The following is a 19,437-nucleotide window of genomic DNA, read 5'->3' on the forward strand; positions in this document are numbered from 1 at the left end:
CTTTTTATAACCACCTTTGGTAATGTACTCAACACGAGCTACAGTAATCGTTAGTAGCGTTCAAAACCCTCTCTGTGCCTCTTATTGATAGACAGGCATGTGAAACGCCTGTGTGGCATGCGTTCTTATCTCTGGGTGGATGACATGCTTTACCGTGTAGCACTCCGATAACTATAAATGGCAAAGAAGTCCAAAAAGCATAACAAGGAGCGTCAGAAGAGCAGTATGTAACTGTGAAAATCAAAACTGAGAAGGGTTATTGTTGTGTAATTCTTCACTATCACATTGGACAGGCTGGTAATAGGAAGCCAAACTGGAGGTGTTATCCTCGACAGGGCAGTGTGTCAAAAATGATCGTGCAGTATGTCCCTAAAGCTACAGGCAAGCAAAGATAATGTCAGACACGTTCACCATGTTAGTCACCAACATTAACTCGAACACCAGGCAGCAGATGTGCATATGGTGCAGTCCCTGCACAAGGTGTTCAATTCAGAGCTAAATGACCTTTGAATGTCAGTGTGATCAACTTATTTCCAATCCTGATTGCAATGACCAGCCCTGTTGAAGAGGCTGGTCTTGAAGAAGGGTACAATAATGTGGCTTGAGCCACACAGAAAGACCTCTACATCACTGTGTCAATCTAGATAAAGTATAACTGTCTTACTTAGAGGCTAAAGGTCATAAGTTCCTGGCTACTATTGATGCCTAACAGAGCAGGTCTCTAATCCCTAAAAAAGGCTTGTTTATCATGTAGACCAGCAGCCAAAGAGCTTAAGCCCTTTACAGCTTACAATATGAGTGCAGGCTTGTGACCATAAATACCTGCTTGCTGCAGGCAGTATCACCTCCACCCTGTTGTAGCTATGTAACCAGCAATAGAGCCTTCTGTTCCCAGAGTTCTTAGAAAAGGCCGGTGCCAGTTACATAAACAGCTATGGATTTACTGTGTAGCCCCATAACTTCATGTCCTCTGCTGCTAATGCTAAGGACTGCTTAAACATATTTGGTTAAAGGATATGACATCACAGGATCACAGGGTGATTCAGTGGTGACTGATGTGGAGTCAATTTCAGTGGAGTTAAATAACAAGAAGTTGATTCTGTTCATCTGGACGTAGCGTTTTCTGTGAGAGAAACGTTTGGTCACTCATCCAAGTGACTTCTTCAGTCTCAGCTGACTGCAGGTTTCCCCAACCTTATAATTGGCTGTGAGGTCAGTTTCTTGATCATTAATATGCAATCACTGGTCAAAGATTATGGGGTTTAAATAGCTCTCCTGAGAGGAACGACCACTTGTTGAGTTCATTTTTTTGTATGTGTGAGTAATATTTTTAAAGAAGATTTTATAATGTTAAGGTGAGATGAACATAAAGTCAAGGCTTCCATATCTGTACAGAAGACTGAGTGAGTGCTTGTTTTTGTTACATGGACTAATCAAGCTATGATATTAATAAATCCAATTGAACAAAAAAATAATCATCTCATTCATCAAACAACAGATGAACAACGACTAACAAGATCTACTGTGTGACTGGGAATCTTTCCAGATATCTGTTAAGTGACAAAATGTCTAAGTAGACTAAAACCAGCGAAGAAAATAATTCCCTACTTTGCACTTCCAGAGTTTAATGAATGGCATGGCGATGTAGGTTGAATGAAGAGTTCTCCATCTGTGGCGGATTAGATGGCTACCCGTGGCTACCAGGACCTGTGCTACCAACTGTCACGCAGAGGACAGATCACTCAGTGACAGTAAGCAAAACAACCTAGTTCTGTTCAGTAGAGGGAAATAACTGACAGTTAGGTAGTGAGTTTTCCCCCACACTCTCTTATAAAAATCATCAACAACAACAAGAAATATATATCCTCTAATGCATATGCACATTTATATGAATGCACTCCCATGATGAATCCTAAAAGACAAAGCTTACAGGTTGAACACTTAGAAAGCCAGCCTTTCCTTTTCCTCAGGAGACAGTGATGCACTTCCATGGAATGTATGCATGCAAGTTTGTCATGCTTGGAAGTCTGGGTGTATGAACTGTGTCTTGTGTTCCTGAAGGACCCCAGATGGGTAAGCAGGCAAGCACGAGCTCTGCCTTTTGGCTTTGGCATGTGACCGAGCCGCCAGGCAGCCCTGGGTCACTGCACTGCACTTTTCTTTCATATGCACCCCTCAAAATCTAGCTTCTCTGTGAGTCATGTGGACAACATTGCCTTTTTATTCTAATAATCACATTTCTTTTTTTGGTACTTGCTTTAGTTCAGTTTAATACAGACTTACCTTTTATGTATAAGGGCTAACAACACTTCCGAGTGTAATTTAAATGCTTCTCATCGTTGCAAATGAACAATTAAATTCATGATTGATAAGATGAGAATTTATACTTTAAAATTCTGCACTGCTCTCCTTATATGCCTCTAGCTGTTTCGCATGTTGTCAAAATGCGTCAAACTGCCTCCAATGTGACTGAAGCAGAGTTCTTTTTAAAGAACCACTTTGAAGCGCTCCCCGTTGGTATGGAGGAGCTGCCCACCATTACTCTGACAGAACCTACGCACATCCTATGTACAGCAGCTCAGCACTCGCCTCCCTTTTTCTTGTATCATCCATGCAGGAACACACGTGCAGAAAAGGCTTGCCTTTGGAACAGCAATGAAGGGCACAAACACTGCAGCGCATCCATGCTTTCCTACGTATTCTGACATGTTGCTGTTATTCCCACACGATTAACACGACAAGTGAAATGTGAGGAAATCAGAACTGCAGTGTCTTGGAAATGTTTCAACAATGTATGAGAGAAGTGTGACGATATTATGACTATGATCTGCAAGTAAAAATTCTCATTTAAACACATCCTCAGTTCCAGCAGAGACTGGCATGTGAATTAAATAACAGGCTTTGTATTAACCACATGGATTCCTCAATAAACACAGGAATCCTTAATGAAACCTTAAATGTTCACATCTTTAACTAGGATCTTCAAGGACTGAACACCTGAATGCAAAGAGTTATAATATGACATCTCAAAGGCACACTTTTGGTTCTGATTATTTCTCATTTAAAGTCCTCTGGAACCAACACAGTTACTCAAAGTGTGACTTATGGAGGGGAAAATGTAGCTGCCCTAGATTCTAAACTTGTGAATACGTAAATAATGGATCACTTCTCGGGCCATCTACGTTGTCTGACATAATTATTGTACATGCTTTTAAAGGAAGTCTCAGATTTCCAGCCCAGATACCAGTCAATGCACTTCTCTTTTGCAAATTCCCCACTCTCTGAAACCCACTTAACACACACATACAGAGACAGACACACACACAAAATCTGACCTACTTCTAGTGCATGTGGAGGGAGAGGATGTGACCCTTCGCTCAGTTATTACACTAATTACACGTCGCCACTGACTGTCTCAGTGGCAAATCTTTTAACGTGACATAAGAAAGGAAATTAAGACATCATTAAACACCCTATTAGGGAGGGGGAAGAATATGACTTAGAGGCAGTTCTTTTGTTCCTTCCTCCATCTGCGGTGTCAAGACTCATTTAAAGAAAATTGTGATTCACATGATGTCAACGATTACTGAAGTGATTACAGTATTTTATAATGCAAAGCCTCATTTAAAGTAGACTAAGCCATGTTCATTGAGTAGCTACATCAACTTCAACAGTAAATGATCTATTTTGAGGGGGAGTGCAATTAAATTGAAACAAACAAAAAAATAAATAAAATGTGGCCACAGATGTTTTTTTTTTCCTTCCTGTGCTTTGGACATAATTTTCCAGAACATTCCAAATCCATTACTTCGTGGTTAAAAATAGCAAATGTGAGATGCTTACTGCTTAAGCTACCCAAGCCCAGCCACTACGGCAAATCACACGCAAGGCTCCTTCTCACAGAGGATACAGAGTGAAACCACATGTGGCACCGTGGTCCACACCACAGATGGTGACATGTAATATAAATGAACAGGGCGCTAATCAAATGGAAGTACCTACATTTGTCCCATGATACTTTTGGTGTAACTATAAGAACTGAACAGTTTTAAACAACTAATGCAAAGATTGTAACACTTTAGCCAAAGCCTGATGCAGGTACAGATCATTTTCATTTAGGTTTTTTGTAATTTATTCCTTTCTTTGTGTAAAAGAAACAAATAACTTTTCATTATCAACAATTAACTGTCTTTTAGCCCTTCATTTTACTAGTTTTGAACATTTGCCCAGTGCTTAACTGATGTTACACAGCAGAGGAACAAGGTGTCCAAACAGTGGTAAATGTCATCACCACCACTGGAACAGTCAGTTAGGTCGATTATTGACACTACGGTCACCTGTATATGTTACTGATATATTGGTTCCATTTGGAGTTTACCTTAAAAATGAATAGATATAAACAATATATCACATTAACATGTACATTAATAACTGTGTAGCTCAACAGCACGAGCATTTCTAATGTTATACAAACAGATACACACAAAACAGTAAGGGAACAACAGTTCTCTGCTGTTCTCCGTGTTTGTTCACCACCTTTCTTTGTTGGGTTTTACTACAAAGGCCACGGTTGTGTTTTCTGCTAAAGTTACCTCTTCTAGTACTCTCTGTCTATTATGCCATCTATGGCTTTCTCTCTTTTTTTGTTTGTTCAGGTGGGATCATCTGTCCCTCTCACATGACTGCTGTCAAGCTGAAGCCAAGGTCAGATGTCTGACCCTACAGAGCAGGGCACCTTACGAAATACCAGTATTTACTAGTTTAACTACTGGAACAGTAATCAAAGAGGCACCAGCCTGGCTGCAAAACTGGAGCCTGTTGTATGTGCTTTAGCCAATTACAGGTTTATTATCTGAGCTATAAATGGCAAGTTAAGGAAATGAGAAGTGCAGATGGAGATGAGCTTACATTTAAGGTTTTACTTAAATGTAAAACAACTAAAATAAAAAACTTGTGTTGATTCATGATTTTACAGATGGTTCAAACATTTGCCCATGGCTCGTCCATAACGTGCTACGAAGTCATTAACAGCTACTGACAATGCACGGGTGCCACAAATTTTTGAAAGCTATATGATTGTGAGATTATAACAAAGCTAAAAAGCTGCACAACTGACAAATTAAGATCCGTGAAAGTTATATTTTACCCATCGCTGATGTGTGCGCTTGTTCGCCACATTTCTACACGAACATGGCACGCACAAGATTAGAGCAATCCTTGCTCTGAAGCAACTGTAGGCTTTTTTTCTCTATTCTTTCTTTCTGAAAGCCTGATGCCTTCCTCATCTCCTCTATGAAACATGGACAGATGGGATGAATGTAGAGAGTCAGAGTGAGATAGCAAGGGTGAGGGATATAAAGAGTGAGGGGGGAAGGGGAGGGTTCTGCCTGTGTAATCTGCCCAGAAACTGGCCATGGGCACAAACGAGCGGCGGTCTACGTGGAATTCAACTGCGCTTAGTGATGGCAGAAGTTCTTTTAAAAAAAAAAAAAAAAACACATCCTTAGCCCAAAATTCATCATGAACATACATATTGCATGCACATGTGGCATCAAGAGCTGAACCTGCATATTAGTTAACCGAATTAATATTTGGATTTGTAAGTTATTTTTCTGTTAACCAGCGAATAAGCTGTTGGGAAAGGAGCTATGCTGCTCTTGTGGTCTGTTATCCAGGAGGGTGCACACCGTCTATGTTGCTTCCAACTTTCTCTCTGGGTGATCATTATTGTTATGTAAATTTAGACAAAAAAATAAATAAATCACAGCATGCCAATAATCTCTGATGCATTATGTCAGCCAAAATTAGTTAGAAAAATACTCTAACTGATCTTAGCCCGTTAGTATTAGAAAAGTTTGTTTGCCCAGTTGGACAGTGACAGTAGGTGAGGGCTCATAAAGTCACTTCCAGTTTTAATGGCAGGAAAATCTGGAGGCGTTTCTTTTTCACAAGACAGGGAATATATAAAAAGCACAGCTGCCACAAGGAACAGAATTTTGAGTGTACTGATATATATCTAACTAGAAAAGTTTCTTACATGGTCAGTGCCTTACGAGCAAACGTGATTTTTCACAGATTTTTACTGCATTTGATAAACAGAAAGGGATTGCGTCACATTTCCACATACAGCAGGATCCTTCTTGGCTAAGGAGTTAAATAATAATTAAAAAGTATTGGTACGCTACACAAACTATGCCAAATGAGGACAGTCTGGTTAGATGACAGGGAACACAACAAAACAAAAAAATAAAAAATAAAAAATGCAAAGGGTGTGAAAATGCATTGCCACATGTGGGTGGGTGGGAATGAAACTACTGAGCATTCAGGCAGTTTTGACCTCAATCCCAAAAAAAAAGAGATTCAGTGTGTGGAAAAGAGAGACAATTTTTCCAATGGCAGTAAGCTCACAATAAAAATGTATATATGGATATGAATTCGGAGCTAAAACGAGACTGGAAACCGAGGGCAATAAAATGCAAATGGAAGTTTTAAAAAAATAAAATAAAGAAAGAAATCACTGTAGACCTGCAGAATCCCTGCCACAAATCTAAAGGACACAACTGGTAAATAAAATAGAACACAGTTGACCAGGCCACAGCTGGTGTCATGCTAAACTTGCTGAAACACATTCATGACACATGGCAAAGGAGAGATGGAGGACAGGCTGAAACGAATGAAAACAGATGATACAAAACAAATCACTTTGAGAGAACTGGGATGAAAGCAAAAATGCGTCAATTTACCCTTTTCGAGCAGCAACCACAGACATAAACACGTGCTCACGCACAAATACACACACGTGCAGAGCGTGCTGGAATAGAGAGAGGGCGATGCGCTCTTTGTGTGGCTGGGCCAAGAGACTCTGGGGCTGAAACCCATCACTAACGCACGGATTAGTTCACACGTGCACACTGCCTTTTAATCTGGTCCACTGACAAAGGTTGGACGAGAGAGAGAGAGAAACAGAAAGAAGGAAACTGACAAATAGATGGCCTGAACAAAAAAGAAGGCCACAGAAACAGAGCCAGAGTTGGAGGGCAAAGGAGGAATGGGGGGTGTAATTGACGGGTCGGAGGTGACGAGAGATGGAGGGCAGGGCACTTTAAAAGAGTGATACCACCTGATCTAAAATACTACCAATACATGTGTCTTTGGCAAATGGCCTAAATCCCACAGATTAGATCATGTGACTGTATACCTACACTACTCAAAACACATTCATTTCTTCTTTTAGGGAGCAACCTCTTTTTCCATTTGTCTGCTCTTCAGCTTGAGGACACAATGGCACACACAGTCACTGACCCATCGGCAACCCTCAGTTTCCCTTCAGCCTTCTGTCAGTGGAGGGGTGAGGGCAAAAGCTTTGGATTAAAACTCCAGTATGGCTTTTCTCCAAAAATGGGCCTAGTGTAAAGCCAGGGACATCCAACCAGATGTTGGCTCTGGGGGCAGGTTGGGTCCTGTCAAACAACAACCCCCTTAGTTGTTCATGTGCTTTAATACATCCAATTGAGAGTGGGGGAAGGCATGTCAGCCGAATGCTCTACATCAACCTTTAATGCGCAAAATGTACACGATTCTCTCTCTAAATTTACTTAAAGTCACTGAATCCAGCTGGTGGCATGCAATTCTACTGAAGTTATGCATTAGTTTTAAACATGTGCATTTCATATGACTTTCAGTGCAGGTTTGATGATGAGAAAGTACACGAGGCAGTAAAGGGTGGAGACTTTTTTTTCCTATGCATCTCCATCACACTGCTCTCATTGGTGAAAAATTAACCTCTGTGATTGGTCAGAAGACAGTGGTGTTTTCCCCCTTTTTCCCCAGCTGTGAGGCTAAAAATAGAAGCAATAGTCAGATTTAGCCTAACTGAGTGTGTCTTGCACTTTCAGCTAGCATCCCCTTTTACCTCTTTCTATCCTAAGTCACCAGGTAGATCATTTAACAAGCTTCTTCAGGAAAAAGTAAGGGACGCAGGAACATTTCTTCCTGGAACATTATGTAACCCCAGCGTCACCCATTTTCTCCAAAGTGGCCTAATCAAGCAGCCCCACACAGTTTTGTTAATGGCACAGATCAAAAAACCCAATGTGTAGGAGGAACATTTTGCAGAGTATTATGGTACAGACTGTGTGTACAGCCTGTACCCTAACAAGACCGAACACCTACAAACTAATAAAAAGAAAATGTTTCTATTTTAATCAGTGAAAATTTAACCAGGTTTTGAGTCAGAGAGGGAATTGTTTGATGGCTTAAACCTGCTGACTAAGCTTCTATAGCCATTCAGCTTTATTCCTTTTGGTCACACCATCCTTCCACACAGTGCTGTGTAGATGTACTCTTGCAGGATAAAGGCACAACAAGAAGAAGCCCAGACAAGGGGTTAAGGGTCAGAAGAGCCGAGACAAGATGTGAGTGATGAGGAAGCCTTCAAGTGCCTACATATAATCCTCTGTATGGGTCTTCTTTACACCTGTCTACAGAACATTTGTGTCGGGACGAAACAAAGATCTACGGTCTTATCTGACGGCAAACCAGTGAGGATTGCCAGAACATACTATGTCCATGACACCTTACAGACCTGTTTTCAATCAAGCAGTATTTGATACTGAAATTACAGATAGTAATAAAGGTGTGAGATAATTATAGCACCCCATGTAATAAGATGATTCAAACTGATCATTCATTTGACCAGGAAGTCTTTTAAAGAAGCAGTTACAACAGTTATTGAGCTTACATTGGCAGCATGCCAGTGATAACAAATGTTTGCAAACTTTTTTTTTTCAGATTTTAACAGTACTTTATTCCATTGTTGTTTCCTTCTCAGTAAAAAGGTTCTATTTGTCTATTTAAAAAAAACAAAAAAAAAAAAAAAAAAAACACAATCTGGAGGCTTATGTGGATTTTTCACATTTTTGATGTTAAAAGGTAAGTGCTCCCCGAAAAGATGTATGTGACTGGCCTGCTAAGAATGCCAAACTACAAAAAGGCGTTACTGTCAGAACCCTCAGAAACCCAGCAGCAGGTGCGATTGATATGCAAATCAGAAAAGGCTAATCCAGTTTCCCTCCACTTGACTCAGAATAGTTCACTTATGCTACCAATGTGGCACAAGTGAAATGCAAACGTCTCAGCCTGTCTTATAGTTGGCTGAAAACAATACACACATTCCAGAACACACAATTTAAGTGTGAAGATTCTTTCACCATGTTATGAGTGAACTATAATTTTAAAAAGAGAAAATAACGTCTTCATTGCAGCTGGGAAGCCTCCACACTAGTCGGTAGAGCAGGTAGACTTCTAGCCAGAGCTACAAATTGACTGTTTGCCAACTGAGTACAGGCTTATGTCCTACTGACAGGGCAGAAATGCTCATTGTACACACACTGAGAGTTTATATAAGGCTTGCGTGCTTCTTAAGGCTCCCTTAATTAGGTGTGTTTGACCAATCTCTCTACTCATCCCATCAGCATCTCAATAACTTCCTTGTACTGAGATACCATCGTTGGCTAAATCAAAGCTTAGCTCGACTATTCAGAACTGGGTCTGAGTGGTTTCAGAGAGAGGGTAGGTGACATGCCTCAGCACATGTGCATGCTCTAGCTGGGCTCACCAGACCAAAGATCAAGTCTCTTAAGCTGCTTTTCTGAGCCAAGAAAAGCTTACAAGTCGTCACGTTGGTCAGAACAAATGGTCCCAGTTTTAGACCCTGCAGCAGGGCCTGAGAATGGGCAGCACTCCCTGGACTCGAGAAGCAGTATTGCTTTCTTCAAGAAACATCAACACAGTCAGAGTAACCCAGGCTTATTCATGTTCGACTGCTCATTCAACCCAAAGGCTGGAACAGCAGTGCAGTGTTTTAAGCCCACTGGTTAGAAAGAGCAGAAATGAATGAGGGCAGTCAGTGGCAACAAAGTAATGTGCCATTTAAAAAATGTGCCACCCTTCTTTAGTGATATTTAGCTTAGACTTACTGGAAAATTAAGAAAAGCTTTCAAAAGTCTGAACACATAAAGAAAAATATTGCTGTATGGGTTGTGACTAGCTGAATCACAGTTAATTTTGTGTCACGTATGCATGCGTGTTATTGCGTGTTATCCACTTTTTACATTTTGGACTGGATTTATGCCCAGACATGAGCAGATGAATATGATTTGGTATGTTTGCAGTTTGCTTTAAGACCTTCAATGTCAGTGGTGTCCTCCTGATAAAATTTACAGCAGAGATAGCAAAGGTGTTTTTTCACATGACTGTCATTGATCAAGCAGTTTTTTTTGTTGGCCAGTAACGGTCTGCATATTCTGAAAAGAAAGTGGGCTTTAAAAGCAGGGACTAAACTAGGTAACTGCATTAATAAAAACCTTCTTTGAACTCTGAAATATGTGATCCCACTCAGCTGGAGACTATATATTGGCCTGAAAATTGTCATAATAGGTGTTGTTTATATAACAGCTAAAGGTAAATCCGACCAAGTTCATGTCAAGTTCATACACTTCACACATACACAAACAAAAGGTGACTGCAAATGAGGCATTACATGTTTAGACCAAAAAAAAAAAAAAAAAAAAAAAAAAATCAGGACTTCACAAACACTCCTTACATGCCAGGCAGGCCAACCTCTAATGGCTAAGGGTGTTTCTGATAAACATATCCACAGAATCACTCTCAGAGGTGTTTAGCTCATTCTTTGAGGTGCTAAAATACCCTGTGCAGTGGTCGCTTTGCTCACCGCTGTGCCATCATTGCACAGATGGAGCCATTTATAACTGCAATTAAGTTGTAAGAAGCCGTTGCAGTATTCTCCAAAACGATAGGTTTCTCCACTCAGACAATATCACGTCATACACACTGATAAGGAGGAGAAGATGTCAAAACCGGAAGCCAAGAGTTGGCAAGTGTTTTTTGCAACGTTCTTTCCAAAAACTCAAGTTTTTCAAATTACTCCAACATTTGTATTTGTATGTGTCCGAGCTTCTGTGCAGGATTACCATTATAATGGCCGTAAAAACCGACATGATTAGTGAAAGACTGTTCCACAAAGATTGTGTCTTGCAATACAGGATGTGATGTGAAACTTGTCACCAGAGTCCCGCGACACGAGCCACATGGCGAGCATAAAAACGGCCTTAGGCAGCTCCTCCGTGTCAAATCAAAAAGAAAAGCTAACATTGGTTTTACTACCTGGGAAAATTTTCTGACTGCATTACAGACCTGGCCTCAACGAACTATATTAAAAATGGATGAGTGGCAGTTCAGGAGGAACTCAGATGATAAGCAATGGTTCTTGTTTTGTTACCTTTTGATTGATGGCTTTATTATTAATCAATAAAACAAGCTTTTACTAGCTATAATAAATCCACAACTGCTCGAGCCCCTACAGATTCAACTCCGAGCCATAAAAAAACCTCTTAATTGTTTAATGTTATGCACATGCTTTACACAACGCGCAACAATAAATCACCAACTAACCTGAGCACTCTGAATTTATAATCAACACGTTTTAAAGAAAATGACTAATAACCATAAGGCCGTGAGATCAAAGCAGTCGAACCACAACATGCAGTCATACAAGCCTTTTACTGTTAAATCCTACCTAAGGGAGTGTAATTTAGCAGTGACATGTGGAGGTGAAATAAGGCTGTTAGAAGGTACATGATCAAAGCGGCAGATGACTACGTTATCTGGTCCCACGGTAAGCATCTGGAATGTGCGTGGGGATTTTTTCCCCCCCTTTCGGTGCCTTTTATCCGTGTCCTAACGTCTCTGCTGTCACACTGAGTCTACAAGCCTCAGAGGTTATCAAGAGCTGCGGTAGCCATGCAATGCAAATCATCTTGCCTGCAGTAGATACACAAGTTTGATAAGTGTTGGAAAAAGCTCCACCCAGGCTGGACCATAAAGGAGCTGCTTCCAATTTACAGGACTTGGAATTCTGCTGACATGGAACGAAAGCTGCTTCTGTTGCACGATCATGGTATAAGCCTGACACACTTGGATGAACAACTATGCTCGAAACATATGACTTACATTGGGGCATGTGCTTAAAGGGAATTGGATTAGCTTCTGGCAAAAAGAGGGATTATAAATGATTCTGACTTTGAGTGTGCTCTAAAAGGATTGATTACCATTTCAATTTTTACTCTTTCTTTGCAAATGGAAATGTGAATTAGTCTCTTATTCGCCTGCTACTAAGCTGCAACACCAAGCTAACTGTGTCAAGCTGAAAACAAAGACAAGAGTGAAGAGAAGAGTGGTGTCAGTATCCAGACTTGGTACAGGACAGCTTATTCCTGGCCTGCTCTGCTGCTGCATGTCTCTCTAAGACTGCAAAGTGCAGCCAGGAAAAAGAGGAGGGACGGGATAGAAAGTTTCACTGGACATTATGCACGTATTGCGAATGAAAACACACTGACACTAAACTAACGCACAAATGAATGGTCAGTCGTTTTTAACATTTAAACAAGTTAGCTTATTTCTGAACTTCTTCAAACCATCTCTAGTGATTTAGTGCTTTGCAGAAAGTAGGCTGTTTTTCAGGGGATTCTACAGACTGTGCCATTTAATTAAAGGAAGCAAAAACAGCACAGTCAGAAGATTCCTGTTCATACAAACTAAGCATTATTGTGACACAATTAGGATGCTTACTTTATGAAGTAATCATTTTTTGGAGGAGTAATATATGATGCAAACAGAAGATAGCATGGAGTATAAAACATCAGAGCAAATGGACAAACAAAACTCACACAGATATAGATCACCAAATCTAATTCAAACTTTTAAAAAAAAGCATTAGAGCAAAAAGGGTAGGAAAGTACACCTATTCTGCATCTCCTGTTATAGTTAGCAGTGATTCCCACATATAGGCTTTATACAAATCTACTCTGAATGACCATGGCCATAAAAACAAGCCTTACTACAAGATCAGCCCAAAGAATGAACAAATCCATCCTTCACACTGTGTTTTAGGAACAAACAACTGAGTTGGCACATTTTTTTTCCCCTTTGAAATGTATTTGCTGGGGTGGAACGCTGAAAGAAAAAAAAATGCAACTCCGCATGGGTGCTGCAATCTGCTGAGGCCATTCAGTCGACCAGCCGGCCTTGTGTGGCTTTGTATATGAGCACCAAGATGAGACATCAACTCTTGTCTATATTTAGATCACTGGACGGCTCTCCTTCCAATGTTCCCATCCTTTCAGAAAAGGCTGCCAGGGAGAATGGCGAGAAAAAACAGGCTGAGGTGATATGTAATTACACTGAATGGTTCCAGCCTCTCGCATCCTTTCATTGTACCCACACGCTCAGAGATAATGAAATGGAAGGCATGCGTTTTTTCATATATTTACCATAAATCCTGCAAGTCGGGCCATTCTTATTTATGGTGTCAAAGAAAAGGCTCTAGTGCTTGACTGTGCATGGAATAAAGAGCATAAACACCAGCAAGTACCCTAGTAGTGAACTCAGTCTGATAAGGGCTTCCAAGGTGCTGTTGCTCTTAGCAATAAAACCATCCCAAACCAAAGTCTGGTTAAATGCACCACTTCCTACACTGCAGATACCAACTTGAATGCAGACATAATTCAGTACAGAAACATAAGAAACTTTAGATGCAGATACAGTGCTGAAATTTATGCTGCTTCTACATACTACATTGATTTAATGTCATTTCACTTTAAGTTTTTAAATCATACCCTAGGACAAACGTATGTCTGCTACACACTAAAATTGCAGGCGTGTACACAAACTGGACACAACCATTGGACTGCAAACAGAAAAGCACCCGTATTTTATTTGACTGAACAAAATAGGCTTAAAATAATTAACATGATAGTCCAAAGATCTAAGCCTAGCCAGAGATGCAGCTTCAAAATCACGCCTCTCTGTTAGTAACAAACAAGTTGGAAAGTAAAATCATAACCCTGCTAACCAGTGCAGTTCTGCTATACTTTGATCTGGAAAATGAATGGATCTATGCTGTGCCAGAGTAAAATGGCATATAATCACTTGAACGGAGCAGTACGTATCCACAATCGGGACGAGGGTGTAGACATAAATGTGCAAGGAAAAAAAAAGCCTGCCAGTACTAACAAATGCTTATGTTACAACCTCAGTAAGATGTAACTTACCACAAAAGAATGTGGCTCAAACATGCCCAATATCGTTATACGGCAACTTCATTCATTCGATTTTAACCCTTTTCTGACTGCTAGACTGGTCAACTATTACTGAATATCAACTAAGAGCTCAGACAGAAGTTTATGTCACACATACCCACAGAGTTATATGCAAAAACGTGGAGAAGGAAACTGCATATGATTCACTGTTACACAAAAAGGTGGAAGGATTATGCATATTAGAGGTGGAAATGGGTAAGGTGAAACGAAAAGGAGGAATTCATGAACCCAACTGGGCCACCCAAGTACTTTTATCTTTAAAGACCTGTTGAAAAATAAGCGTTTACTTAAAAGGCCATAACCTTGTAGGGGAAATGAAGAAGTAGGTCATAACAGACTTGATATATGTGGGTAGGGCATGTATGAGCCTGCAGTCTGTGGTCTGTGGTCTGATTAAATCCGAAATGTGTTTTAAAGATGCACTGCCAACTCACCTATTCTTTTCCAGCTCGTTATGTGTCGACCTGCAAACAAAAAACAAAAAGCAGAAGCTGTTAAAAAAAAGAAAGAAAAGAGAACAAATGTACAATTTTGCCTTAATGAGCAAGCAAAATAAAAGGTACAGGGCGTCTTTATCAGAAAAAAAACAATTTACTTTACATGGGTAGTATTAGAATACTAAGTATGTATGAGCTAGAAAACCACGGGCTGAGACGTGAATGGTGAATTGGAGTGTCAAATTTGATTAACAGATTTATTAATTAATCTCAAACTAGACCAATTCTAGGCTCAGTGCACTGAAGCCTTTACACAAACAAATGTCAACGTGACATCCAGGAATGCACTGTGGCACAGTGCCTCTTCCTCAATAATGCAAGGGAGGATGTGACACTGCAGACACTTCCATTCACACTGTGCATGTGTGTGCGACTGGTAAAGTAGGAACGTGCGCACACAAATACACAAAAGCAGCCAGGATTCAGTGCTCTGTTAATAATCTAAAGTGAATCAGCTCGTCCCTAAGAGTGTCTGTGTGTGGAAACATACTGAAAGGAGACAAGGCCTCCCCCAGATTTTTTAAATGGCCAAGTTCCCTTTCACACAAACTGCACTCTACCTCCTCCCAGGGGGCAAAATGGGGGTAGGGGAGTGCTGCTGGATGCAACTTGGTCAAGCACTTTTCTATAGTGTGGGTTATCAATACTGCAGTATGCTTTTTTTCTTGCCATCTTGGTAATAAGCATGCAGGAAATATGGACGAAGCAAGAGGTAAGAACAGAACAGAGGGAATGCTGCGGTTCCATCTGTAAAAATTGGCCCAGACTCAGAGGAATTCATTTTTTAATGAATAGATTACTGTTTATTTAGTTGGATATGCTAGACAGTATGGTAAGTCAACTGTGGCAGTATATTTGATTTGACATGACAAGGTCTATGACCAGGCTGAGTAGCTACTATTACAACAAAACCCAGGCACATTTCAGACACTGCAGGCTATTTGCTTAAAACCTGAAGGAGCCTACATGCTCACGTGGATGCCTTCATCTTTTATATACATTATATAAGCACTGAAATCATGTATGGCTGTGCTCTTCACCAGGCCAGCCACACAAACTAAAATCATATGAATGGTGCATTTAAAACAGCATAATCTCTTTTTGTTTAATGGTGATCTCCATAAATGTCATAAAAAATGAGCTAACAGCCACACATTTAGTTCTTTATTGGGAAAATGAATAGCCACAGTCTTGTGTTGAACGCTGACTTCTTTGCACACATGTAATTATTTTCATTGTCTCCAACTCCGCTTATTTCTGTAACTGTCTGATCTGTAAAGTCAGATCAATAGTTGTGCTAACAGAAGATTAATACGTTGGAGTGCATAATTTGCGTCATCTGCTGTCACAGTGGTTTCACTGAGTCTGTGTTGCTTGGTAACCAACATCCTGCTTTGTAACCTTTCCAAACTCTGAATGTTTTACCAAAATGTGAACCTTCATTTGGTTCCCTTTAAAAGCGCATTTAGGGAACAATGTTAAAATTCAGGATTCCAAGGAACTTGTGTGAAACCAAACTTCTTTTTTTACATTTGGGAAATCTCTTCAGCTGCTCTATTTCACTATACTGAAAAATGGCCTTTCATTTGGCCTAAGTCAACTTACGTGGGTTTTATCATCACAATCCTTTTTCCCTGCCTCCTGAAACCCATATCTGCATGTCTGGACAGTGACAGCAAGGCCACACAGAACAGCAGCATGCTTCCTTCTGCAGGCAGGCATGCATGTATGTGTACGCGTATGTGTGCGCATGTATATGCATGCAGGGAGTGGGTCAGCGAGATAAAGCTGCCCTGCTATAAACGGTAGGCAAGAGAGGACAGATTCAGATAAGCCCATCACTTTAAGCCTCAACACGCTACAGAGAAGGCAGATATAACTGGAGCAAGCAACTAAGAGTGTGTTAAAATAAAATGTAATATTAATGTAAATATGATAATGAATAAATTAGCATATTCTCTAAGATGTCGGCTTAACATTAATTTTAAAAGGGTCCTTGGAGTGTTTATAAGTAAGGAATAAACAAGAACATGTTTGAGACTGAAGCTTAGGTATATATGATGTTCTTTTTGTCATTAAAAATGCAGACACAGAAGATGGCTGCATTGTAGATCTCTTTGGCTAATGCACCATGCCTTTAATTTGCTCACTTGGCTTCTGTCATACACAGGATCTCTGAATGAAAAAGGCCCATCGAATGATCTTATTTTTTTAGTTTGCCAGATGCCCATCTCCCCATGGGAGTAAACGAAACCACATCACAATATGAAGCTGTGAATGGGTGTTTAATACAAAATGTGTTAACGCAATAGGCGAGTTGTAAACATAGCTCTATGAATAGAAACAACAAGCATTATCCCTGCACAGTTTTATTGGTAGTGTTTCTTCACATCTCGAAGCATTTAAAAACCAAATCTTTTCTCTTTGCCACTTGCTTCCATTTTCTCTCCTGCATACATAAACAGTTTGATTACAGACTCTCAAAGTTGTCCCACTTTAGAAGCAGATTTCAGAAAAAGCATGCATTGTGAAAGCTTACAGCTTTTCTAGCATTTAACTTTACATTAAGCATCATTAATGTGTCCTTATGGATATTCTCACAAGACTAAATGCTATGAAGAGTTATGAATATGGTGTCAGACTAACAATATATCTGATCGTGACTGTTGCCATGCAGAACTAGGCAGCATTGTGCGCTCATGATGAGTAATGCGCAGTTCCTGTTTGGTGGCCTTCTCTTACATTAATATTAAAAAGCTCTTCAAGAGTACGAGTGGGCTTTGTGTTTGATGTATGACTGTCGATGGAAAGATTAATGTAAGCAGCCTAACTTAAAAAAAAAACAAACAAACAAAAAACCCACACAAATCCAGTGGATCCTCCCAACTCCTGTTACTAAATACAAGTGTCTGCCATCAGTGAAAGTAATGTGTTTGACAAGGGCCTTAATCTATGTGACAGTCATTATCAGCGAGTGTTACTAAGCATATGTTCCATAACAATCACCAGTAGCTTTGAAATTATGCAAACTGTGAACCCATGTTTTTTTTTATAGAATATGAAGGTAAAGATGAAATAGCAAGTCAGTGATTATACAAAACATAAGTCCTATAAATGGCTCCACATATTCGTCTTTTGGTGTCTGCAAACAAAACATGCCATAAATAGCAGCGTTTCCTCTTTAGGGGATAAGACTAAATATCCCTTTCTCCCACAGTGAAGTGGAGAATGCATACTAGGGGGAAATACAGAAAGTCAACCACAAAAAAAGAAATTACTCAATTTAAAAATCACGGGAAAATGTTTCTGCATTGTTTAGGCAATAAATAGAAGAAGTAGAAGATGTTGCTGCAACATTTTTTTTCTTAAGCGACATTTTTCGTTTTAAAGTCTTTACTTTCACCATGATCCCTAACCTTGACCACTGCAGTCCGTTTGACAATCAGCTGATGAAAAGCCAGCAGAGCACCTGTTGCTGCCACCCCCTGTCAAATCCACCGAACCAGCGGTGTTGACGGTCAAACGTGCACGTAGCTACTATAGATGTCTCTACAAGTTCGAGGATCGATCTTTTGTTATTCAAATGTCAGTGTCTCTTTACCTAGAAAGCCCCTTTATCTGAAAAGCGTAAACGCTGCAATAACCAGCTGGCAGCAGTTTAGGATCACATGCTATCTGCAGCAGTGTCATCCATCCCAGAACTTCACTTTCATTACTGGCATATAAATAGCAAGACGAAGAAGAAAACAGACACTTTTCCCCAGCAATCACAAAAATGACTGAGAATAGTGTCTTACCTATTGTGGTTACTGCTGAACTTCTTATTTCGGAATTTCCTTTGCCTCTGGTAGTTTGTGTTCTGATTTGATGGAAACGTCGAGGCATATCCATGTTCACACTCTGTTGGGAAAAAAACTGGTGGTTAACTGACTAGCCACTTTTTTCTTTTGGGGGACACTTTCTACTTCGAAAATCACCCTTTTTGAGCCGACAACCAGTACAGGGTTGTCACTGCCAACTGAGATATTTGGAAATGTTATTACCTCTTTCTCTCCTTTCTATGTATTCTGCTGCTTCCAGTAACCGCTGGATATTTATTAGCTGAACAGCCGTCATTCTTTCCTGAGGCTGGCTGTGTTGGACGTTGCAATCTAGCTTTGCAAGCAGCAGCAACGACCGCTTTTTAATTACAGGGAAGACAGTGCATTGGTTATTATTAAAACTGACGTGTTATATCCTTGTTCCGTGCCTTTGCTGGCTCATGAACAGCCTTCGCCAAAAGGGAAGGAAAGAAAAAAAAAATCCAGTGTTCGCAAGCTAGCAAGCTACAGCCAATCCTCGCCAGAATTCACTGTTAGAAAAAGAAAGCGTATCAAAATATTTAAAAGTTTCTACGAAACACGATATCAAATTTTTACAAAATTGGATAAAAACAATATAAAACGTCCCCGAGGGAACCATGAACCAGCAATGCGCGTGCTGCAGCTCGTTTCCTCTCCTTTCCTGTTTGTTTACTTAGCTGCTCAGCTGAGAGGCGGGGATCCAGCGGCGGGAGAGGCCGGCCTAAGTGCAATGCATTCTGGGAAATCGAGTATTTTGGTGAATATGGTCCATTTTACCTCAAACGCAAACATTCCATTAAGTTCACAATTTAGCCCACCTTTACTGAGATATATATCGATTGGAAAATCATTCACGATTGTAATAATGTTTCAACTGCAACTACAACAGGTCAGTGTAAATTAATACATACATCTGGCAGA

At 40.2% G+C, this 19,437-nt stretch overlaps 1 protein-coding gene across 2 annotated transcripts in view; it reads right to left on the bottom strand.

Moving 5' to 3' along the window:
• mxi1 (max interactor 1, dimerization protein) overlaps nucleotides 1-19,437 on the bottom strand; it is a 30,696-nt gene that overhangs the window by 9,509 nt on the left and 1,750 nt on the right. The window contains exons 1-3 of one of the 2 annotated variants that reach the window (XM_085277442.1): nucleotides 18,718-19,183; nucleotides 18,472-18,574; nucleotides 14,612-14,641 (exon numbers count right to left, since the gene is read on the bottom strand). In XM_085277442.1, coding sequence (XP_085133568.1) covers nucleotides 14,612-14,641; nucleotides 18,472-18,574; nucleotides 18,718-18,790 — 206 coding nt within the window. In that variant the 5' untranslated portion in view covers nucleotides 18,791-19,183. Of the gene's footprint in view, nucleotides 1-14,611; nucleotides 14,642-18,471; nucleotides 18,575-18,717; nucleotides 19,184-19,437 lie in introns of those variants that run through there. The other variant, XM_085277441.1, reaches the window with a different exon arrangement.

Source organism: Mchenga conophoros, linkage group LG6 (genome assembly GCF_057382185.1).
Source record: "Mchenga conophoros isolate Kocher_MC1m ecotype Shallow Benthic linkage group LG6, M_conophoros_male_GT1.1, whole genome shotgun sequence".
NCBI classification, from domain to species: Eukaryota; Metazoa; Chordata; class Actinopteri; order Cichliformes; family Cichlidae; genus Mchenga; species Mchenga conophoros.